This window comes from Neovison vison, chromosome 3 (assembly GCF_020171115.1).
Source record: "Neovison vison isolate M4711 chromosome 3, ASM_NN_V1, whole genome shotgun sequence".
Classification (NCBI taxonomy): domain Eukaryota; kingdom Metazoa; phylum Chordata; class Mammalia; order Carnivora; family Mustelidae; genus Neogale; species Neogale vison.
Genome location: NC_058093.1, coordinates 209,712,076 through 209,736,365, shown reverse-complemented (window position 1 = coordinate 209,736,365; position 24,290 = coordinate 209,712,076). Strand labels below are relative to the sequence as shown.

The following is a 24,290-nucleotide window of genomic DNA, read 5'->3' as shown; positions in this document are numbered from 1 at the left end:
CCCTCTGCCACTCTGGTTTTCTAGCTGAGCCACACCAAATTTCTTTCTGTCCTAAGGACTTTGTATTTTCTGGTCTAACCAGAACTTCGTGCCATCTGAAATTATCCTGTTTGTCCCTTTAGTTGACGGTATGTCTCCCCAGGAGAGCAGGAGATGCTCTATTTGGTTCTTTGCCACATCCCTTGCCTCTAGAATCATACCCGGCATAGAGTAGGTGCTCAGAATTCTTTGACTTGTGAAGAAAATACACATCAGACTGCTTGAATAGAATCTGCACATTTTTTCCAACTGGACCGTTACTGTTTGTATCAACACTGACCACCTTGGTCTCTTTGTTTAGTTTCACTGTGGGTTTTGGCGACCTGGTGAGAAAGTTAAGATGTGCTCGGAGGCCCTTCCTCTAACCTCCATCCACCAGCCCCACTCCCTGGAGCCAGCCCGAATCTGCTTCATGACACTCCCGTCCACTTACCACACGACAGTCAGCAGCGCTTGCTAAAGCCCTGATCTTAATCACAGATCTCCCCAGCATAAAGCACTTCATGGCTCCCTGGCACTGAGAACACAAAACCCCTGAAGGTGGCATAACCACAGCTTCTTGGGAGTTGATCTCTCGCAGAGACTATCTGATTCCCAATAGCCAGTATTCTCTTCTTTTTTCTCGAACAGGGGCCCCAGGTTTAGCAAGGCTCAATAGCTCCCATCTCTCTGCCTCTTGTGCAGGGAGGCGTGGCCCTGTGCTCTGTCCAAGAGGAGGTGAACGTAAGGGATGTGTGCAACTTCTGAGTCACACCCTTAAAAGGCCACCGTTTGCACACTACTCCCTCCCTGTCCTTTTCCCCTTAGCCACCAGTTGGCGATGTGGCTGTGGCGAGAGGTCAGCTTTGGTCACGTGGGAAGAGAGCACCTCCTTAAAGCAACAAGCGACAAGGAGCCTGGGTCCCTGAGCGACTTCCAGAAGCAGAGCCCCCATTCCCCAGACTTAACTGGGCTGCCGTGGGAAAGAGAAAGAAACCTGCCTTGCTTCTGTCGCTGGTCTGTGAAGGAAGCCGAACCAGCAACCTAACAAGCGGGCCTCATCTGACCTCTGCATGCTTGTATCCCGCCCCCCCTCGCTCCGTGACTGCTGTGCTCCAGCCAAAGTAATCATTCACCCTCAAGCCTACCCCCACAAAACCGCCAGCCTTCTTCTGGCCCATGGGTTCTCTTTGGGACTCCGCTCACACATCACCTGCTCTCTGATGAGTCTCCAGCCTCTGCAGGCAGAGGGAAATCGGCCCTCCAAGTGTGCTGCTAGGGCACTTGTGCAAGCCACACTGCTGACCCCTTGTGATTCCACATTGGTCCATGCCGGGAAAGGAGCCCCGTCAGTCCTGTCTCTGTATCCACCTCCCATGGGTTGACTTTGTGCCCTATGCAGGGCCTGCCCCACGGTCAGGTCTTGAGGGACATCGGAATGAAGATTTCCCGGCTGCCACACACTGAGCTCCTAGGTAACTCAAGTGGAAAGCCTTTTCAGCAAATGTTCTTGGGAAGCCCTGCTATTTATGCATTTGGTCTTCCAGATCCCAAATACATCCAGCTCTGGTGTGTTGGGGAACGGCACGCTCGGGACCCGTGTGGGGAGTAAGGGGAAGGTCTGACGGCACCTGGGCACGCTTTCCAGAGGACCCAGACCCTCACTACAAACCACACAGAGGGGAGAGTTATGGATGCAGGAGGAGAGGGGCGAATCATGTGCTTTCTCAAAATATTTCTTGTCTGTGTCTATTAATGTCTATTACTCCTGTGCTACGATCATTTCAATGTGGGCATGCGTCACAAGGAAAGCTGTGGAGCTGGGACACCCCGCGTCCCAGCGGCAGGGCAGGCCCAACCGCCATCCTTGTCCTTGGCAACTTGCAGTGCAGTGCTATGGCCAGCCTCCCTCTCTCACCCGCTGTTGCTGCTTCAGGCCCTGGATCCCATCCCCTGGGATACTTTAACTGCTCCCTCTCATCCTCTGACACGCCCAGATATGCAGATCCCATTTCTGAATGATTTCCAAAACCCAACTCTGCTAACATTCTCCCATGGCCGCCATCACCTGCTTGTGTCGCTCAGCCTCCCAACTGCCTTTGGCCTTGCTCCTTTGAAGCGCTGTCTGCTCCGAGCACAGCAGCCTCTCCAGAGAGCCAATCTCGCTCCTGGCACCCCCTGCGGCTTTGTCGGCCCCCCAAGAGGATGGCAGGCCCCCGTCCTGAGGGTGAGGACCTCCGTGGCCAGCCTGTGCGGCGCTTGTGCCCCCTGCCACACTCAGTCACTCTCTGCTGTTCTCCCTTCCACAGCTTTGTCTTGGGACACGATGTTCCTTCCTCCTGCAATGGCCGACCCCGTTTGTCCTGGAGGACCCTGCTCCCATCTGGCTCCTCCAGGAAGCTGCCTATGGATTCCCTCCGCCCACTCACCCTGGGTGAGGCTCTTCCTCCTGGCTCAGTGTTTCCCACAGTACCAGGCACATCTTGGTTAGGGCAAACACACATCACTGGAAGGCACCGCCTTCTAGATGCTTCTGGAGGGCAAGGAGCTCTGCCTTCCATAGTAGCAGCTCTAGGACCCAGCCCTCCCTCACTAGGCAGGCCCCACCAGGCCCCACCCCACTTCCCACAACAACCCCCGCCCCCCCCTCCAGCAAGGCAATAGGCATTGTGCTGGGACTTTACAAATGGGGGCCGGTGGGATTTCCCAGTGTGGGGAAGCTCTATAAACTAGCCTCCTCCCAGTTGCCCATGACTTGGAAACGCTAGCTCTTCTAGTACTTCAGGGAGGAAATGCAATTCTTACTTGGACCCATTTCATAGCATCACTAGGGAGCCCCGACGATACCCCCACAATGTGGAATCACACAGACCTGAATTCCAGCTGGGAGACCGGGGATTGGGGGTGCGGGATCACTGAGCTTCTTGGAGCCCTAGTTCCCTCACCAGTAGTAACAGTCACACCTCAGACACCGGGTGCTTGTAAGAATTACAGGAGGAATCCTATGTAAAGGTCTTGGGACACAAAATGATGTTCATATACGCAAAGACTTGTGCCACCCTGTTGTTTTTGAGGGCAAATACCTGAGGGACTTTATGACTTACGACAAAAAACCAAAACCTGTACACAATGTACAGATCTCAGACGGGATGACAAAATAATAGGTTAGGAAAAGTTTAACTCATAAATGTTCCTACCCTGCAAGGAACAGCCGTTGAGAGAAACAGCCCAGCCTCTCCCCACAGGCCCATTCCCTGGGGCTGCCAGGACAGGTCCCTGCCACAGCCCTTTACCACAGTGATTTTCGCTCCTAGAATGTAAATATTCTCATTCTGCCAGCAGCAAGTCAGTGTACACTGTTTTTTTTTTAATTAATGTTTTTCAGCTGCTTGCCAACGAAGCACGCACTCCACGGACCTCCTGGCCTGGGTCTCTCCCTCCAGATAACATTCTGTTAATGTGTAACACAGAAGGCATGGGCTTTCAGTCCTGAAGCCTGACTTCCAAATGGAAAAGAAGGGAGACGCCATCCGCTTCGGTGTCAGCGGCGTCATGCGGGGTCCTGTCCCGATGCCTCCTTGTCTGTACGCGATCTTGATTCTGTGCTCCTGTCCCAAGTCTGCTGCACCGCCCGTCAGTCTCCCAGACCCCAGAGTGACCCACCCGTGTGTGCCCCCAAGCCCAGGGAACAGCTCGCCTCGAGAACTCTGCCGGAAGTGCGGCTTCTGAGAGACTGCAGGTCTTTCCTCCATTGGATCGGGAAACCGTGGCTACTGGGGGTATCGTCCTGATGGCCCTGACTGCACATCTCAGGTTTAGACAGGTTCGAGCACAAGTTGAGTGTGATCTGATGGTTCAGCTTACTGTTGACTTGACCGGTCCACGGTAGTCTGGGTTCTTGTGCAAGTGTTGTTTTTGGATGAGAGTAACACTTTAACCAGGAAAGTAGATTGCCCTTCCTGATAGAGGTGGGCCTTGTCCCACTAGTGGAAGGCCTGAACAGAGGGAAAATCCTGACCCTTCTGAATGAGAACTCTCCAGCAGACTATGGTTGACTTCATCTGCAACATCGGCTCTTCCTGCCTGTGGCTTCTGAGCAGGTCCCTGGCTCTCCCTGGGTGTCCAGGCTGCCGGCCCACCAGAACTTGCTGGCCTCCAGTTGGTTCTGCTTCTCTGGAAAAGCCTAAGACGCAGGACACTCTGTAAAACCTAGAAAGTGAATTCCATGTGGCTCTCGTGTAGCACAGAGGTCAGCAGGTAACATCGGCTAATACCTCACAAATGAACTTTAATCACGGGAAAGAGAAGTTGCTGGTTAAAGCAGAGGTGGGCCAGGGACACCAGATTCCCTTGGGCTCCCAGGCCAGCAAGTCTCACAGCTCTCCAGTGTAACTGCCTCCCTCTTCAGTTTCACCGCTAACTTTCCTCCAACTTGCCATCGCTACGTTCTAAACTCCAGTCACCCCCGCCTCCTCTCTCCCTTGCAGCCCAGTGCCTCCACACTGGGCCCACCGGGCGCCTGGCCACCTCATGTGCCACATCCTGGGGACACCTTCACTCATACTGCAGCAACCTTTTCTGCGTCACCAGACCCTCTCCACCTCAGGCCACTCCTTACAAGGGTCCAAGGTCTCAGGCTGGGCCCTGCCAGCCGGGCAACCCCCAGCACCCCAACTACCGCATCCCCATGGCCAGGTTATCCCCCTGCCAGCACTCACACCGCCTGGGGGCTCACTCTGTCCCGGCACCATTCTAAGCAGTTCACGCATATCAACCAGTGAACCCTCACGGTAACTCCCACACGGTAATAATTCTCTTCTCATATTCCAGATGAGGAAACTGAGGCACCAAGAAATGAGGAAAAGTTGCCCATGGTCACAGCTGTAAATGCAGGAAAAGGATCACACAGCAGGCGCTCCCAGTCTTCCACGGCTGACTGGGGCTGATCCCCCAAGGATCCCCTCATCCCTGTCCGGTGTGGAGGTCTCAAGCAATGGAATCCACCCTGTGTCCTGAGCCAGAAACCCACAGGCTCTCCACAAGGTCTCCGTCACCTTACAATTCATGGCCAAGGCTGCCCACCGCACTATCATGGGGACTCACCTTGGTCAGTCTGAGCAGGACAGCCCCCAGCAACCCATCATCCACTAAGGGCCTCCTTGTGCCCCCCCTAAACCTCACCCACCCACTGGTTTGACTCTCCTCTTCCATCTCAAGCTTTACCCAAGGTGACCTCCTTGCCGTTCCCAAGTGCCACCCTTGGCTTTCTCCCCTCAGGGTGTCCATCTTCTCTCTCTGACCTTAACCCCCTCACCATCCCCTACCCTCCCCAAGCCCGTCACCCAACTTCTCTAGTGAGTCCCGCTTTTCCTTCACAGCCACAGGGCAGGTATGACTCCTTTCAGGAAGCTGCTCTGTCTTCCAGGGCCTGGGAGAATGGCCATCACAGCCATCCTGCGGGCTACCGAGATCATCAGCTGAGGCCTCTGTCCCAGGAGGCCTGGGGGTGGGGGATGGGGGGCTGCAAGGCCCGCTTCATGCCCAGTGTACCACGCAGGCAGCCCAGCACTCCCCTGGCCCCCTGGGGTTGGGAGCTGGGACAGTGGGCACAGAGACCGTGAAACTGGCTTAATACATGGATGGGACACACCCCACTGCTGAATTCTCCCCTCATTGCCCACGGGAGACAAACGTGAGCCCGCCAGCCTTTGGTTCCAGCCTCATGAAGCCAAGAGACGGGGAGAAGCCTGCATGCAGGAGTCCCCTTCCCCTGATGGGTCTATTTTAGGTAACTAGGGTCTATTATCAAATTTTAAAAACTGACATTGGTAAAATGGGTGTTGCAGCCGGACAGCCTTTTACCACATGTGTTAATTCATGGGACCACTGCCCAACCAAGACAAAGAACCACTCCATCAACACCAAGATCTCCCTCCTGTTGCCCCTTATAGTCACACTCCTCACCCTGCCCCTTCCTCATGTGATCCCCAATAACTGACAACCACTAACTTTTCCATCTTTATAATTTTCGTGTTTGGGGACTGTTACATGAATGGAATAGTGCATTACTCGGCCTTTTGAAACTTGAGTTTTTTTCCCTCAGAGATCCATGCAAGTTGTTGGGTGTATCAATAGCTCATCCTTTTTTGTTTCTATGTAATATTCTATGACATGGAAATATAACCATCAGGAGAAACTGGATAAAATCTGAAACTAGACCTCTCTGTGCTATTTCTGCAATTACCTGTGAATGTATAATCATTTTACTATTAAAAGTTTTCTTTAAAAGTTCCTTGGGGGAAAAAAGAATCCCCTTCTCTCCACACTTCAGGGTCTCTGGGCTGAGTTCCGCCAGCCAGCCCCCCAGGCCTAGGGCTGGGGCTGGAGGGTGGGCAGCGCTAGAACTCACCAGCATCCCTTCCACGTCTAAGTGGTGAGATTTCAGCCTACTCCCCCCTCGGCCCCGGACTACTGTCTTCTCCACTAACGAATGCCCCATTTGGGTTAGTGAGTAAGCATCTTGGGCCATGAAGGCTGATTTACCTCCATGTGGGAGTGACGCCAGCCTTTGCTTCCACCCCTTTAGTAAGATGGGGGATTTCATGGGGCTCTTCCCGCCATAGCAGATGCAAATCCCTCTGAAACAAAGGGCTCCTTCTCATCCTCCACCCCAGCTCCCAAGTTAGCAGAGTGGGCAGAAGAAACAAGCCTCTTCCCCTACCACAGCATACAAGGAAAACAGCCAGTTGGCCTCGAACACAGGGTTAGAGAGGGATGGGCCCTGGACACTTGGGCCACATGTGCCCCCAAAAGGGCAGCTGCTACTCTGCACCTGCCAGTTGTCTCTTGAGCTCTGTCTTGGCTGCGGCTTCAAATGCTGGAAAAAGTTTTACAACTCTAAGTGCATACTGACTCCCACCTGTGGAGCCAGGCAGAAAATGGAGGCAAGGACCTGGGGCACAAAATGCCCCCTGGGGCCAGGGGAGGTGAGGAACGGGAGGTGGACAGTGGAGAACTCTCCACCCACTACTCCCCTTCCTTCAGTGGCGGACACAGTGAGCCCTGACAGGAGACGAGCAGGGAGTCTCTTTTGAAAGAAATGGGTGACCCACGACCTCCACACACTGACATCCGGGAATCTCCCAGAGAAAATCTCGGAGCTTGACTTGGGATCATCCCAAGGTGGAGTCCGTGGGTGGATGAACCTGCTCTTTCCCCATCCAAAGACCTGGCCTGAAAGCCCATCCCAGGCCAAGGCCTCCCAAATGGGTGTCTCCACCCTCAACCTCTCCTCTGAACTCTGGATGCAAAGGCAACACCTCCATTTAGAAATCCACCAGCAATTCAAGCCTGACGTGCTCGAAACACACTTGACTTCTACCTCCAAACCTGTTCCTCCTGCCGTTTCCCCACTTTGGGAGACGGCAGATCCATTCAACCAGTTTTGCAGGCATCCCTGCCCCTCCCTCCCCCCTGCCTCCACTCCAACAGCCAGCCCAGCAGCTCAGCCTCGGAAATGCAGCCGCTCTACCGCCTTCTTCGCTGCATCCCAGTCAATGCACCCTCATCTCTCACATGCACCATGTGAACAGCTCCTATCAGACACCCATCCTGGTCCCCCAAGGAGTTGTAGGGCCCCACACAGCAGGGCCCCACACAGCGGCCAGGGCGGGCTCCCTGCTGCCCTGTAGGGCCCCAGATGGGGACTGCCCAGAACTTCTTATCACACTCAGAGTAAAGGTACAGCCCTTTCCAGAGTCACTCAGTGAGTGTTTGTTCAGTGGGGGAATACATTTTGAGGCAGCATTTTAGTACCACCGTTGTAGAAACAGGAGCTAGCCAAGCCAAGCAACACATGAAAAGGCACTTAGGCTCATTAGTCATTTCGGACGTGTAAATTAAAACAATGAAATACCACCTCAAACTCATCAGAATGGCTACAGTGGAAAAGACAGACAACGCAAGTGTTTGTTACCCAAGATGTGGAGCAAGAGGGGTCCTAACCCGTGCCGGGAGGCGTGGAAATTGGTACATCCACTAGAAAACCACCTGATGGGATTTCACACCTGATGACGCAGCAATAATTTCACTCCTTTTGTTAAAATACTGCCAGCAGAAATGGATACAGACATAACCAAAAGACACATGCGGGAATGTTCACAACAACACTATCCGTAAATAACTCCAAGCTGGACATTATCCCAAGTTTCCTCAAGAGCTGAGTAAACAGTCACTTATTCACATAACAAAATACAGCAGTGGTTCTCAACGTGCTGTCTCCAGACCAGGAGCATCTTGGGAGAAATGCTAATTCTCGGTCCAGCTCCTCACCCAGTGGGTCAGAAACTCTGGGGATGGGACTGAGTCTACCTTAACAAGCCTTCTAGGTGCTTCTGATGTATGTGAATGTTTGAACACCCCTTCTCCACAGCAATGAACCTGATGGGTTCGACCACATTGAGGAGATTACTAAAAATTCTGTTGGGAAGTCTGGAAGGTGACTGCTGGCAGGTACACGGAAGGCTAAGCAAATGAAAACAAAACGGAAGGAAACCAAACAAAACTTGTTGCTGTTGTTGTTGTTGTTGTTGTTTTAAGGGAAATACGAGTTGCCTCAGAAAGAAAATACATAATACAACTGTACATCCGGCTCAACCGGCCATTACAGTCGTGTGGTCATCAGAATGTGAGCCTGGACAACGACGGACCCGATCAGGTAATGCAGCCACACAACATAATAAACACAGTGTCCAAAACAGATGACTCAAGAACGAGCCGCGGAAGCCTGTGATGTAGGAGACAGGTGTAACTATCAGGAAATGAAAAACAGCCATGTCTGGGGAGCAGCACAAGGATGATGAGGGACTGGGCACTGCTGTTCTCCACACAGTCCTCTCAGGAGGAGTCCACTGACCCAGTTCTCTGTGTGACTAACTGATAAAAAGTAAAATCCCAAATCAGAAACGACAATGGGTTGGCAAAGCCAGCCAGACAAGGGGGTGACACTGGTCAGAGCCCGCCAATGGGCGCTCTCTGCCCTGGGGAGTCAGAGGTGGACAGGGAGCATCAACATTCAGAGCACACCGCAGGGAAAGCACACCAACCAGACCAAGCACAGGCATGATGAGGAATGTCACACGGGAAGGGCCGTGAAGGAAAGGGCTGGGGAACTGAACCCTGGAGGGAGGGTACAGTTTTCAAGGAGCTTAAGAAGAAAGGCAGGAAAATGCAGTGTGTGTTTTGAAAGCACCAAGTAGTTTGGTCTGGCTAGCCAAAGGGCTGGTCCACACAGGGGCTGCAGGGACGGCACCCTGACTTCTCAAGATCGGGCTTTGGGAAGCAGGTACTTTGGGAAGCAGTACCCACAGGGTACATAAGGCCAACTGGAGAGCCTAGAGGTCTAGAGCACTGCGTTAGGACGGATCCCGGGCTTCCACTTTCTTGTCCTGTCCTGAGATTTTGTTCCCACCAGTCAACAGAGATGAATTTACTGTGAAGCCAATGAAGCTGGGGCTCCAAGGCTGCAGCGGCCCTCCCTGAGGCTCTGCGAGCTCCTTAGCACAGTGAATGCCTTTTTTAAGTGTGTAGAAGTCAGCTCTTCGAACTGCAGATGTAAGCACTGTCTCTTTCCACCATGACCTCCATTATATTTTGAGTCGGGTGGCACTGGAGTGGGTCCTGGCATTTTTGGCTATGGGCGAGTGGAGATGAAATTTACCTTGGGCTTGATGGGGGATATATGCTGGGCTTGCCGTTACACCTGTCTGTAAGTTATTATTAGCCATCCTGTGTGGGAATGGCTTCCAGGAATGCTTCTACTGTCCACCATGCGGACTGACTTGGCCTGGGGACATGAAGGGCAGGGCCAGAGGAACGAGTGTGCATGAGCTGTGGCAACTGGCACACGGGATCATGAAAGAAATAAGCAACCACATGGAGCTAGAAGCCAGAAAAGTCTTCCATCTCTTCCAATTAACATAGAAAAGAAAACTGACAAGATTCTCAACTTTGACGGCAATCCTAAGAATCTATATAACCCTACCCAATAATCAATGTGAAGTCTAAACAAACTTTCCTAAACTATCAATACTCAATTTCAATTAGTCGTGCTACAGGACAACTTGAACTTATCTTTCTATTGGCTCTATGGAAAAATACCACAAAATCCTTGTCATTCGAAGGCACAAAGATCATGAAGCCAAAAATGGGAAAAAAGCATTAGAGAAGATTGAGAAGCAGCTAAAGAATTATTTTTATGCATCTTGTTTTATTGGTTAGCATCTTAAAATTTATACTGTCATGATCTTTCTATGATCTTTCTTATTCCAAATAACGTTTATACCTAATTTTGAATTTGTAATTGTGTGTGTGTGTGTGTGTGTGTGTGTATATATATATATTTTCCCCCCTACAAGAGGGCTCCTAAACTATCTAAGCTTCAGGCCCAACAAAACCTGGATCTACTCCTATGAAACAATGAGAAAAAGCATTACTTCTGCTTTTTATCTAAAAAAAGAGATAGTTTTTTTAAATCTAAAAAAGATTTTTTTTAATCTAAAAAAGATAGTTCCGTTCACACATCAAAGATGATAAACACCCATTTCAATAAATATTACTATTTGTACTTGTGGTGGTGATACCAGTGGGACTAAAGTCACTGTCTTCCCCAAAGTCCCACAGCCAGGGGTGGGGGTGGGGAGACACAGGACCTGCTCCAGTGGCCCCAGCATGGGTGCAGGAATAGGTGGTGGAGAGGCAAGGAAGAAGGGAGAAGGAGCCAGGGAGGCCACTGTGGAAAGAGCAGCACTTTGGGGCAGTAGCTTTTGTGAAGACCTTAGGATGGGGTAAAGAGGCAGTGGCAGAAAAGTGTGTAGGGTTGCCCTGACCCAAATCTATGTCTGAAAGATGAAGGGCCCCGACATTTATCTCTTGGGAGGTTCCTCCCCACCCTCCATGCCCCCAACACTACTTTCAGCATATAGAACCCTCAGAACTCAGGAATTCAGCACACAGAACTGTCTCAGGAGCAGCTGAGAGGAACAAACTTAATAAAATGGCCAAACTTTGGGTACTGGTGAGGGGGTGGGCATGCTGGGCCACAAGGCCACTGTAACTGGGCCAAATACTCCTTTAGTTAAGGAGGATTCAGAAAAGGATCACCACTAACTACCTTTTCATGCCTCTTTGGTCTATCCTCTGGGCTAAAGGCCAGATTTTCTCCAATCAGCACCCCATTCCTGTGAGAACATTATTAAGACAATTTGTCCCACTTTACACAGGTTGCAATGACCTTGTGTGGCTTCTGTTTGTTCCAGCCATAGACCATTCCAGCCACTCTCCCCTCCAGTGCCCGGCAGGCAGGAAGCATCGCATAATGCCCAAGAGGGAGCCCAGGACTCCAGGCTCCCTGACCGGACTCCTAATGGCAGAATCTTTATTTTACCCCTCCCCCACTCTCAAAAAAAAGTTCTTTTGTTGTTGGCAAGCTGTGAAAACTTAAGATATCTCTTAATAAGACCCTCAGAATTGTGCCTGTCATATTGCCACTTCTATATAAGCCTCTGTTCAAGAAAATAAATGTTTTAAAGACACTTCTGTTTCTTCAAGGATTTAAATTTGAAAAACTGCAGAAGCTCATAACAACTCACCAGGGTTTACTGTGTAGGGTCAGAATCCTAAACTGGCTTCTCCTTAAAGCCTCAAGGAAGAAGAGTTTTATGGTAGAACCTAAAAGTTACTAAATATCCTGATGATGCTCACTCTGGAAAGGAAGTGAGGGGCCTGAGAGGGAAGGAGGGGGAAAGCAAGTGCTCTCTGCCCATAGTGGATCTGCTTTCCAGGAAGAATGTTTGTCCTGCAGCTACAAACTTCCGCATTCTAGGACTTAAGGTCTGGGGGGCTCCTTTTCCTATAGGAAGGAAAGGAGACAGAGCCACGGGATGAAATTTCACAACCCACCTTTTAAATCTTGCCTTCCTTACAGGCTGAATCTGGCATCCTTCAAACCACAGAAGGAGGTCCCTCCCACAAGATGTGTCTACTCATGTGTTGACCTAAGTTTCAAAAGGGATTAGAGGATTCACACCAAGGTAAAGCACTGTCCACTAAGCATGTGACAAATTCAGGCTTGGTAACAGCCTGACTTTCACACCAAGGAAAAACCAGCAGAGCATTTTCATAGTGCTAGACCTGAGAAAGAAAATGCTGTTTGGATATAAAAAGTCAATCTGCTCACACTACTTCTTCAGATCACCAGAACACAATCACGAACCTTAACAAGGCAGTAGTAAGCCATCTCCCGACTCTAGCCTGACCCTGACCAGTCTTGGGACAACCACCATTGCACATTCACTGCACAAGGACCTGGATCCTACAATGTGTCTGGCACTGCTTGGGGTACTGAGGAAAAGGTGGAGAACAAAGTGCAAAAATGAAAGTGAGAAAAGAGCTGCACTCCCTTTTCAAACTCAAGTCACAGGTTCTCTTTGGCTATGCTGCTTGATTTTCATCCTCCTTCTGGACAGCGTTAACAAGTTCCTCCAAACATTGAGTTGGAACCACTTTGCAGCTATGGGCCTGAGTAAGTACAGATTCGGGACGCTTGAGGAAAGACAAACAGCAAGCTCGCCAGATCTTCTGCGGCAGGGGTTTAAACCTGGGGGTAACCACACCCACGTCCTGGCAACAGGATCTATTCAAAGGTCCTTAAAAACAAACACCTTGGGCATTCAAGCCTAGGAGGGCATCTTAAATCCCAGGACTTATTTACCTAGTCTATATATTCTAACCTACTCTCTCCGACGCAAAGGTCAAGTCACCTACAGTTAGACATTCATTTAACTGCTAAAGGACAGCGGCCGTGTCGGGCATGCTTCATGGGGGGCTGCCACCGAAGAAAGAGGTGCTCACCTCTCCGGGCTCCTGGGATGGAGAAGGTAAAGGGACGGTCCGTGCAGTAAACCAACACAAAGACTTCTTTCACCATATCACGGCCCAGCACCTTCGGCCCGCGGATACCAGACGCCCACCGCACGCGGTCAGGCCTCGCCGGACTCACTCTGCACCCGCGGGCCGCTCCCCCCGGGGCGTTAAGCCCGCGGCCGCACGCTGCGCCGGCCCGGCTGCCCCGAGCCCGGGAGGGTCTCCTTCCCGTCCCACAGGACTTCTGCTCGGACTCTGCAAAGTTTTCAGTGGGCACCCAGCGGCCAGAGAGCCGCCCGGCCGAGTCCGCTGGGACTGCGCTCGCTGGGACCCTGCCGGGCGGGGGAGGAGGACCGTGCCGCTCACCTGTCCCGCCCGCAGCGCCAGCTGCACAGCCGCCTCGAAGCACTCCTCCCAGGGGCCCCCCGCGGGCCCTGCCTCGTCCTCGCTGCTCGGCTTCATCGTGGCCTCGCCGGGCCCCGCCACCTCTAGCTCTCGTCGCCGGGCCACCACCGGCTCCCGCCGCCCCGAAGCCAAGCTCAGCACTGCTTCCTTCCAGTCCCGCCACTCCGCGCCTCGGCCTCCACCCGCTCCACAGCTGTGCCAGCGGGAAGGGCGGGGAGCGAGCCGCGGCGGGGGGAACCGCGCGGCGCCTCCCGCGTCCCGCCCCGGCCCTGCCCCGAGGCCCGCCCCTAACCCCGCCCCCCCGCTATTCACCCCGCCCCCCCGCCCTTCTCTCGGCTGCACCTCCCACCCATCGCCCCCAAGGCGTCGGTCCCCCGCCCCCTTCCGGCCCATAGCCCCGCCCCCAGCGCTGAGCCCCGCCCCTCCCAGCGAGGAGCCCAGCTCCTCCTCGCCTCGGGTCCCTCTACCTCTGGCCCGCCCCTAGCCCCACCCTCCTCCCAGAGCCGCGCCCCTCCCCGTCGCGCACCGCCCCGTCTCTCCGTTAGGCCCCGCCCAGATATTGGCCCCGCCCCACCCCGCCCGCTCCACGCTGAACGCCCCCGCCCTCTCCGAGCTCTCTGTGCAGCGAAAAGGTTGGGTGCTGGGGACTGTGGGCCTCGGACAGGAGCATCGGAACAGGACTGGAGCAAGGTCTCGGGGTAGGGGCCGTGAGCGCCCGTGGCCACGACTCCAGCCGGGCACCGGATATGCAAGGGGCCCCCATGTGTCTGCGCCAGTTGCGCGCACGTGGCCCGAGGGGCGGCCAGGCTGAAGGAGCTTCCTTCAGTAACTAACGGGTTGCTCTTCCTCTGCCGAAAGCCACGGGACGCCGGGGTTGTCCGCCTGCTCGGTCACCCGCGGGCGCCCGCCCTCACAAAGCGCCTGTGTTCCCAAATGTTTGGATGCAAGCGAAAAGCCTTAACCCCAGCTAAAAACCACACACTACGGTGACAGTGGGTTTTAAAAACTTGTCTGAACTCAGAACTCCGATGTGGAGCCCAAACTGTGATTAGTCTTTATTCGTAAGGAGGAGTGACCTTTTCGACCTTGGATTCTTCAGTGCTGCTGAACACTGGCACCACCGAAACATAAATACAAGGCATTTCCTGAGAAGGTGTCTTGAGTTTCCAAGAGTTTAATTTCATAAGTAGCTCTTCCTACCCTTTTATAAAATATGCTGACCCATATTAAATTATTCTGGAGTGTCACTTAGCAGTCTGGGAGAACGATGGGAGTTTGTACAAGAGCCTTGTTGGTACATCTTTTACACAACCTAACGATGGGATTAAACGTTTTTAGATTTTGTGAGCACATTATGTTGAAACATCTTGTAGAGAAATGGTAGGTTTATGGTGTAAAGAGATGAAAATTGCAAACAATAAGGAATTAGGAAGCTAGAGCTGGTCAGGGTTTTATTTGCACTCCAGCCTTGCCCAGTAGCTTGGAAAACTAGGCAGAGAATTGCCCCAGCTCCCACAAAGGCCATTTGGGGGCAGCTAAAGGCATGATCTGCTCCATCTTTTTTGTTCTCATTTTTTTTTTCCCCCAAGATATGGATCTAGACTTCTGAAAAAACACAAAATTATTTTCTGAGTGCTTCACTTTAAAACTAAATGCATTCAGCTGTGGATCTTCATGGCCGATTTTCATGAGAGGTCCCTTCCAACACCAAGCAAAATTTGAACTTAACAAAATTTCTATTTGGTGCCTTCTTGGCTCACCTTTCTGCACACATCTCCCCTCCCCCTGCCCCCCAAGCCGTCCTGGACCAAACTGGGTGCTCAATTATATCTTCAGATAAAGCTCTTCTATCTAAACATCTAGAGAAAGAGACTTCATAACTTCATTGCTTAACTCTGAGATATCTTAAGGTAGAATCATGTGGTTTGGAGTATGAAGTTTGGAGCCAACCAGATTTTCCTAAGTTAAAATCTTGGCCTCGTTTCTTCCTTGCTGTGTGGATTTGAGCAAATTACAAATAACCGTCTTTGCTTCAATTTCAATTGTTCCTCAAAAGATGATCTTTGGGGACGCCTGGGTGGCTCAGTTGGTTGGACGACTGCCTTTGGCTCAGGTCATGATCCTGACGTCCCGGGATCGAGTCCTGCATGGGGCTCCAAGCTCCACAGGGAGTCTGCTTCTCTCTCTGACCTTCTCCTCACTCATGCTCTCTCTCTCAAATAAATAAATAAAATTTAAAAAAAAAAAGAAGATGATTTTTGGGGGGTATTATATAGGTTCCCATCCAGGTGTTTGGCACTTGTGTGTTTGCCCTGGTTATTAAAGACTGGCTCACCAGTGATCAGCATATTGCTTGGCACATAATGGGAATTTAGTAATTATCTGTTAATCATTGAATTCTGAAATCAGCTTGTCTAATAGATTATCCAAGTTTCTCATGCTTTACTGACCATTCTCCGTGGAAACAACATAGTTCTTTCACCATTATGACTTGTATGCTAGTCTGCTCATTACCTCCTTCAGAGGCCCTGGGAAATCACATTTACTTTGCTAAACCCCTAGAGCACAGTGTTCTGCCTTGCAAAACTACTATTTAACTGTCCCTTCTACCCTGACCCTGAGGATGCAGCCTCATTGGACACTCTAGTTCCATCAGGAGATGGAATGCAAGGTGACTATGCAGAAGCCAAAGGGTTGGGGTGGGGGTGGGCGGAGGCAGTGAGAGAGTAGAGGGGCAGACAGAACAGACTGTCTCCTTTTTGCCATGCCTTTTATACCCTTATTAATCTGGGATTCCTCTCTCCTGAGGTCCTTTCTGGAACAAAGCAAAGTCTAAATAAAATGTCAACAAAGTTCTTCTTTCTACGTACTTCTAGTTTACTCCAGATTACTTTGATATCCGATTCTCCAGGGCCAAGACTCACTGTTTGTGACATTTGATGAGTTTTGTTGGTTCATCTCATCTGAATTCCTAGAAGTTAGGCCCAGGATAATGCTGGACTGTTCTTAGCCTCGGGTGTGGAAAGCTGGTGTTACGGGCTGAAGCTTGTTGCCCCCAAAATTCATATGTTGATGGCCTAACCTCTAGTACCTCCGAATGTGACCGTACCTGGAGACAGGGCTTTTAAATAGATAATTATGTTAAAATGGGGTTGTTAGGGTGAGCCCCAATCCAATATGACTGGCATCTTTATAAGGAAAGGGATTTGGGGGCATGTCTGGGTGGCTCAGTCAGTTGAGCGTCTGACTAGGTTTCGGCTCAGATCATGATCTTAGAGTCCTGAGATCGAGCCCCGGGTCGGGCTTGGTGCTTAGTGGGGAGTTTACTTGAGAGTCTCTCCCACCCCCACCACCACTGTGCTCGCTCTCTAAAATAAATAATTAAATCTTTAAAAAGAGAGAGAGAGAGGGAGGGAGGGAGGAAAGAAGGAAGAAAAGGAAAGGGAATTTGGGCACAGACACAAAAAGAAAAGGTCAGCTATGAGCCGAGAAGAGAGACCTCATGGGAAACCAGACCTATGGACACCTTGACCTTCTATTTCTTGCCTCCAAAACTGTGAGAAAATACATTTCTAAGTCACTCAGTCTGGGAGCTTGAGGCAGTCATAGCAGTTTCCCAAAGAAGGCTGCCTGTGCATCACCACACTTAGAGTTATAAGGAGCTTTTCTGAGCCAAGAGGTCTTGTAGAGGGCCATAGGGAGCCTGGCTCTCCAGGATGGAACAACAGAGCCAACTCTTCCGCCCACCACCCAGCTCCCTGCCAAGCTGTGTACATCTGTGTGGGGGGGATGGGGGAGGTCACTTACGCATAATCAGAGTCAGCCAACATCACAACTTCTCATGAAATTGAGTCAGACAGGTAATGACCCACAAATGCTCTGTATTTAAATATTGCCCAACATATTGTGCATGACTCCACAACAAAGAACAGTCCAGGAGTCCTTGCAAAGCTCTGTTCCAGAGGAGTTGTCTATTAAAAAACATTCTCAGAAGGTTATTTGTCCTCATTTACTTCCGTGGGAAAACTAGAGATGCTTTTTCCTGCTCCGGAAAAACTCTCCAAGTCATTATTCTCATTGAGGAAGGGGTTAGTGTGGTGGTCATTACTCCTCCTGCTGAATGTGACCCTGTACCAGATAATCCCTGAGAATTCACCAGGTGTGCTGGCTTTCAGAATTTTGCAGCTTTTCTAGGGCTCCTGTTTCTTCTTGCTATTTTCTCAACTCACTGCTTACTTGGATTCTGTGTCTGTGGATCCCACCATCAAAGATCCTGGAGACAGTGAAATTATACTTCAATAAGTTCAGATGCCACCTTCATTATGTTAACCTAACCTGCAAGACCTCAGTCCTGTAAAATAAATTTCCAATATTTCCTGTTCCATGTACCTGAAATTCTTCAAGAGGGGTTTTATGAAATTAATCATACAAGCAAAGCAGATGGTATTTCACAATCCCACTCTCTATTTCCCAGCGACTGGATTCTTTCTAGCTTCCCCTCCTGCCGATTGCAGAAAACTTACTTCTAGGACAACTCAGATATGTCCATGAATTTTCAGACTTTCCAAGTTCAAAATTCAACTAATTCAGCTTTGGGCCTCCCTTTTCCCTAGGTGGGTCCATGCAAAGAGGTCTCAGCCTTGGGAGAAGACCTTCCCCCTTGAACCTCGCTCTACCTTGCGCTAACAAGAGGCTGAGATGGGACATGCCCCATCCAGGCCACTATGGTCATTCCTGCTTTTGACAGCCTTGGCCATCCTGCTCTGCGGTACTGACAGATGGTGCTAGTTTTTCCCTCGGCCCCTGGGCCCTTTCGGGTCTTGGGAACCCCTCTCTGGGGACACTGTGGATATGGGATGCTCCCCAGGCGAGGTTCCCAGCCTCGTCTTTCCAGCTTGGACATTTTCGCATTTGCTGGCTCACCCTCCCCCAAGCCGGTGTCGTGTGGAAGGAAATCAGGTCGTGTATGCTTCCCAGATCCAGCCAGGAAGGGGCCCAGGCTTCCTAAAGTTTTCCAGGAAAAGATCTCGCCTCCCGCTACCCCCAGCTCCGCCCTTCTGCAGGAGTGGGCTGAGTGGCTGGCCTTAAGCTTTAACTCTTCCCTCCCAGGACTCCTCCTCCGCCCCTCCCCCACCGCGTTCTACTAGGGGTGGGAGGGATACAACCTCTGCGTCACCATATCTTTTTTCAGAATTTTTGTTTAGTCAGCACTGACCAAATGGGCAAGCTTTGTTCTGAGTTCTCATGATACTACCCCTGCCACCCCCCAAGAGTAACTCACCCTCGGATCTCATTGCCTGAAGGGGGAAGTTTCTTGGGGTTGCAAATGAAAGGGACTGGGACCTTACTAACAAATTCCTCCATCTGCCTGTATTTTAAAACTGGATTGTTTTCAGGGAAATGTTTCTTTGCCTTTTTATTGAAAGCTTATGTTCCATTTGCAAAGCTTTTTTTTCTTTTCTTTTCTTTTTTTTTTTTAACCTAAAAAGGCATTGTTACATTATTGTGGGGAAAGTTTGTTTGTTGGTACATACAAAATGCTACGAAGTTATTAATAACATTTGAAAGGAAGACGCAGTGAGAGTCGGCTGCATTTAATCCAATTATGGCTGCATTTTGACTTGACATTTTGAAGTGGATGGAACAATGACCAGCCCTGAGTCAAGGAAATTCATCTCAAAGCTTTATGTCTTCATTACATAGACACTGGCTTTTCAAAGTGTGGATACTTGCACTTTCTTTTTTAGGTTATTTTGACAACTGCAGAAAGGGGGAAGTATATGAATGTGCTCAGTCCTGCCAGACCTTTCTTCACCTGACAGTTCTTTATTTTTCACACATCCTTCTGCGGTTAAAATACTCCCTTTTTCGTAATAATAGTCTGCATCAGCTCCCCTACTTAGAGTTAAACAAACTTTCTGAACCAGCTTTGTTGCATAAAGCCCTTTTAAAATTTCACATGCCAGGGTGCCTGGGAGGCTCAGTGGGTTAAAGCCTCTGCCTTTGGCTTGGGCCCTGGTGCCAGGGTCCTGGGATTGAGCCCCATATCAGGCTCTCTGCTCAGCAGGGAGCCTATTTCCTCCTCTCTCTGCCTGCCTCTCTGCCTACTTGTGATCTCTGTCTGTCAAATAAATAAATAGAAACTTTAAAAAAAAAAAAAGTTCGCATGCCTTTGGAAGATAAATTAAGTTTATTAAAATGGAGTTTCTGGCAATTATCAACATCAGTCACGTTTTCATTAAGGCAATGTTTTTTTATCTAACTTTACAAAATCCGTTCTGAACTTAAACATAGAAAGTACTTTCTAGGATTGGTGAATATGGGTGTATGTTTATGTGTGTTTGTGTATACACACATGAAGACAGACAGAGAGACTGAGAATACATCACCATATACCTTTGGGGAATATATAGCTGACAGAATAAAGCTAGCAAATATAGAACTTCACTAAGAATTTCCATTTCTGAGGCACCTGGGTGGCTCAGTGGTTTAAGTCTCTGCCTTCGGCTCAGGTCATGATCTCAGGAGGTCCTGGGACCGAGTCCCAGGTGGGGGGAGGGTTGGGGGGGGGCCTGCTCAGCGGGGAGTCTGCTTCTCCCTCTCCCTCTGCCTGCCACTCCCCTGGCTTCTGCTCTCTCTCGCTGACAAATAAACAAATAAAATCTTAATAAAAATCACTTTTAAAAGTGAATGTTTAAATTTGCTAAATAGAAAATGAATTAAGTTGAACTAGAAACTTACTAATAAATATTAATTTTTAGGACCAAAGACACCCCTTTCATCTGCACCAGTACCATCCTTGAGGACACTAAAAAACTCGCTGAGTCATCTCTTGGAGGTAATGGTAGTTGTGGGGGGACCATCACTGAGAACACAGACAGAAAACAAAGTAAAACAAGACACTCCTTTTATTTCCATATAAAAGAGCTCTCTTGAATTTGTTGAAGTTAACTTCTACAAAGGCAACCCTACTTTTCCCGACTTAGGGGGAAAAAAGTGTTCATATTTATATCATGAGCATCGTTCTTATGCCAGCTGCATTCCAGAACTTGATTTGCCTTTTGTTAGGTATTTGCAATGCTTTTAACATTTATAACAAAGGACACACTTCAACTCTCAAGCTGCTAGGGTTTTAAGTTTCTTATTTCACATTGGTGGACTGTTGAGTTAACTTAGTGTCTTATAAAACGGTTTACTTAAGATGAAAGCATATTTCCCCAGGATTCCAAATAGTTTTGTGATTAAAAGTGAAGTCTTCCAGGAGTGCCTGGGTGGCTCAGTAGGTTAAGCAGCTGCCTTTGGCTCAGGTCATGATCCCAGGGTCCTGGGATGGAGTCCCGTATGGAGCTCCCTGCTCAGCAGAGAGCCTGCTTCTCCCTCTCCCGCTGCATGCCGCTCTGCCTACTTGTGCACCCTCTCTCTCTCTCTGTCAAATAAAATAATAAAAATCTTAAAAAAAAAAAAAAAAAAAGAGGTCTTCTGGAAACAGTACAGAAAGAGAAAGGGGCTGCCATCCACTTCTCCCTAAGTTTCAGAATCAAAAAGAAGGAGACACACTCTGAGGCCATATTGTTAAGGCTAAGCCAGAGGTATTGTGTGATCCCACCCACAGTAAAAGCATCATTACAGCAAACCTGGGGCCTCCTGTGTCAGGCCTACTGCAGAGCACAGACTTCTGGGAATTCCTCAGGCCACCAATATGGCCACCCGCAAGCTACTCTCAGGAAGTATGTACATGTTTGTGGTAGGCTCTAGATTTAAGCAGGGCCAAAGAAAGCACATTCTTTATTTTGCAATGTGAGCCCATAGACAATAAGTAACCTGAAAGGATTCTGAATTTTGCCCAGCATGGAATGAACAGAAACCTTAGGCATAAAGTCCAGCTGGGTCAACGAGTTTCTCTCTCCTTATGCTTGACTTTATTGGACCAGCAACTCAAGCCAGCACCACTTGTCTGTGTCTCAATGGCTTGGACATTTCTAAATATAATGCCTTCTCTTTCCACTGCACAAATAAATAAACACTTATGCAAATATGAGCAGATGATTGGAAACATTCATTTTCAACTGATTTATAAAATTAAAAAAATTGTGAAGACACTACCAAAAACATAGATTCTGATTTGCTTAAAATGAATAAGAAAGATTTCATATAAGAAATTGTGAAAATAATGCAGCATTATTCACAATAGTATGTGAACAACCTAAGTGCTATTGACAGATGAATGAATAAAGAAAATATGGTGTGCGTATGTGTATATATACTCACACATACACACAAACACAATGGAATATTGTTCAGCCTTTAAAATGAAGGAAATCCTGTCATTTCTGATAACATGGATGAACCTGGAGCATATTATGTTAAGTGAAATAGGCCAGATAGAAAGCATGGTATCACTTATATGCAGAATTGAAAAAAGAAGTGGAACTCATAGAAATAGAGAGTGGAAAAATGGTGCCAGGGACTGGGGTTGGGGGAAATAGGGAGAGGTTGGTAAAAGGTTATAGACTTCCAGATCTAAGATGATTAAGATCAGAGGATCTTATATATAACTCGGTGAATAAAGCTGATGAGACTGTATGTAGAAAGGAAGTTTGCTAACGGTGGGGGTGGGGGCTGGGTGGTTCGGTTGGTTGAGCTTCTGACTCTTGATTTCAGCTCAGGTCTTGCTTGCAGGGTGGTGAGCTCAAGCCCCCAACTGGGCTCCACGCTGGGCATGGAGCCTACTTACAAAACCAACAAAAAAACCTAAAATGAAATTCGTTAAGAGAGTAGAACTTTAATGTTTACACCTAAAAAAGGAGGGGGGTGTAATTGAGGTGATGTGTATGTGTGTGTGTGTGTGTGTGTGTGTTAATTAATTCCACGCGGGGAACTGTTTCACACAAACTAATGTGTCAAATCATCACATTACACATTTTAAATATCCTACGATTTTGTCAATTATACCTCAGTAAAGAAAAAAACAAGACAAAACAAAACAAAAAACAAAACAAAAAAACCCCACAAAATAGATGATACACTGTCCAGCAGTGATGTTTTTGGTGTAAATTATATTACTGTTTTGGATTAACTACCTCTTAATCAAATTACTTTGGATCATATGGTCTGCCACACAAAATGCAGATGAAGGATGGATATAAGGCACAGAGAGAGGACAGGATCAGATTTTTCCAAAAGTATAATCTCAACCTTGTCCTAAGGCTAATGGGACTTCTAGTAGGTTTGCTTGCTTCCAGGAGAGGAGGGGAAGAAAGGGTATGTGAATGGGGAAGGGGGGACAGCAGTGTCCACTCAGACTCGCTTATCCTTTCAGGTCCTCAAATCATGATCTGCAGGCTCTTTATGGCACAAGAGACCCTTTGGGTGACTCCTAACTGCCCCCCAGTGCAGGGAGCTTGCCTTCTTTGTCGGTTGCTCTGGGTACTCTATAGAAAAGGCTGACGTAGGGAGAGAAAGATTTGCTTGGTACTCAGAGCACAGCAGCAGCAAAAATGGTTCATAGCTTCCCTGCCTTCTAAGATCACTGAGAATCAAATGTCTTTAGAAGAAATATGCTGTGGGGCGCCTGGGTGGTTCAGTTGGTTGAGCATCTGCTTTCAGCTCAGGTCACGATCCCAGGGTCCTGGCACCAAGCCCCATATCGGGCTCCCTGCTCAGCGGGGAGCCTGCTTCTCTTTCTGCTTGTCATGCCCCCTGCTTGTGTGCACTCTCTCTCTCTCTCTCTTTCTCTGTCAAATAAAAGATAAAATCTTTAAAAAAGAAAAGAAGGAAGGAAGGAAGGAAGGAAGGAAGGAAGGAAGGAAGGAAGGAGAAAGAAATACCCTATGATGCCTGGGATGGGGAAGAGAGCGTAAGGACTCTAGCTAGAGATGTGATTTATTGGGCAAACAGCATTGTCCTCTCAGAGTAATTCGGGACATGGAAGGAGAATTGCTCATGAATGTGATAAATTATCCTGAAACTTCAAAGTATTTAGATGGGTCTTGGGTATATCTGTTCTTAGGTAGAACAGTTAGTGGTATAAATAGGCTGTGTCCAGGAAGAGAAGAGGTGTGGACCAGGAAAGTCTATTTCTGAGCCCTTCACAGTCAGTACTGTCCAAAGTCAACTTAGATCAACCCTGACAGCGAACATGGTAGAAGGCTGTTCTCTTTCTGGGCTTTGAGCCCATCCTCATTTCTCATGCCTCCTTCTCCCACTGCTGATACTGTGCCAGGCTTGATCACTGGGCATCCCCGATACCCAATTCCCTATTAGACCCCTGCCCCCAAGACAGACAGACAGACACACACACAGACACACACACACACACACACACACACACACTCAACATCTTCCCAGAAAGCTCTTCTCTCCTCTGGTCCTAAATGAAACTTGGCTTTTTCTAAGAATAAAGTCCCCCTTCCAAAGCTCTTCTCCATCCCCAGGGCCTGGGGTCTGTGAGGATGGAAAGATGGGAGCTGGGAGAAGGAGGTTAGCATTTCCCACCCCCTCTTCCAGCTCCCCAGTCTTCTGCGTGTCCCATCTTTGCCTGGCTCTTAGTTATCTCTATAGTCCATTTCCATATTCCACTTCCTGTCTGAACTGTCCATACTTCTTTCTCTCCTGCACCTATTCCCACTCCCTTAACTGTCTCAGTATCTCCGGGAGTGGAGCACTGGAAAGAATGTGACTTCAGACCAACCTGGGTTCAAATTCCAGGTATGCTACTGGCTAGGACATCAGGCTTTTCATGATGACTGAACCTCTTTCAATCTTCCCTTCATCATCTAGAAAGTGGCTATCATACCAACTTCAATAGGACAGTCTAGAGAAGTTAATGAAGTAACGTCTAAAAGATCTAGCACATGGTAGGTGCTCATTAAATGTTGACTGCTTCTTTCTACTTCCTCAACTTCAGTGCTATTGAAGCTACTGAAGCTACAGAGCTTTTCCTCTCC

The 24,290-nt window shown here is 49.1% G+C and overlaps 1 protein-coding gene across 1 annotated transcript in view; it reads right to left on the bottom strand.

The window, feature by feature from the left end:
• Positions 1–13,533, bottom strand: part of IMPA2 (inositol monophosphatase 2) — a 42,633-nt gene extending 29,100 nt beyond the window's left edge. The window contains exon 1 of the mRNA XM_044243641.1: positions 13,306–13,533. Coding sequence (XP_044099576.1) covers positions 13,306–13,401 — 96 coding nt within the window. The 5' untranslated portion in view covers positions 13,402–13,533. The remainder of the gene's footprint in view (positions 1–13,305) is intronic.
• Positions 13,534–24,290: the final 10,757 nt, after the last annotated feature.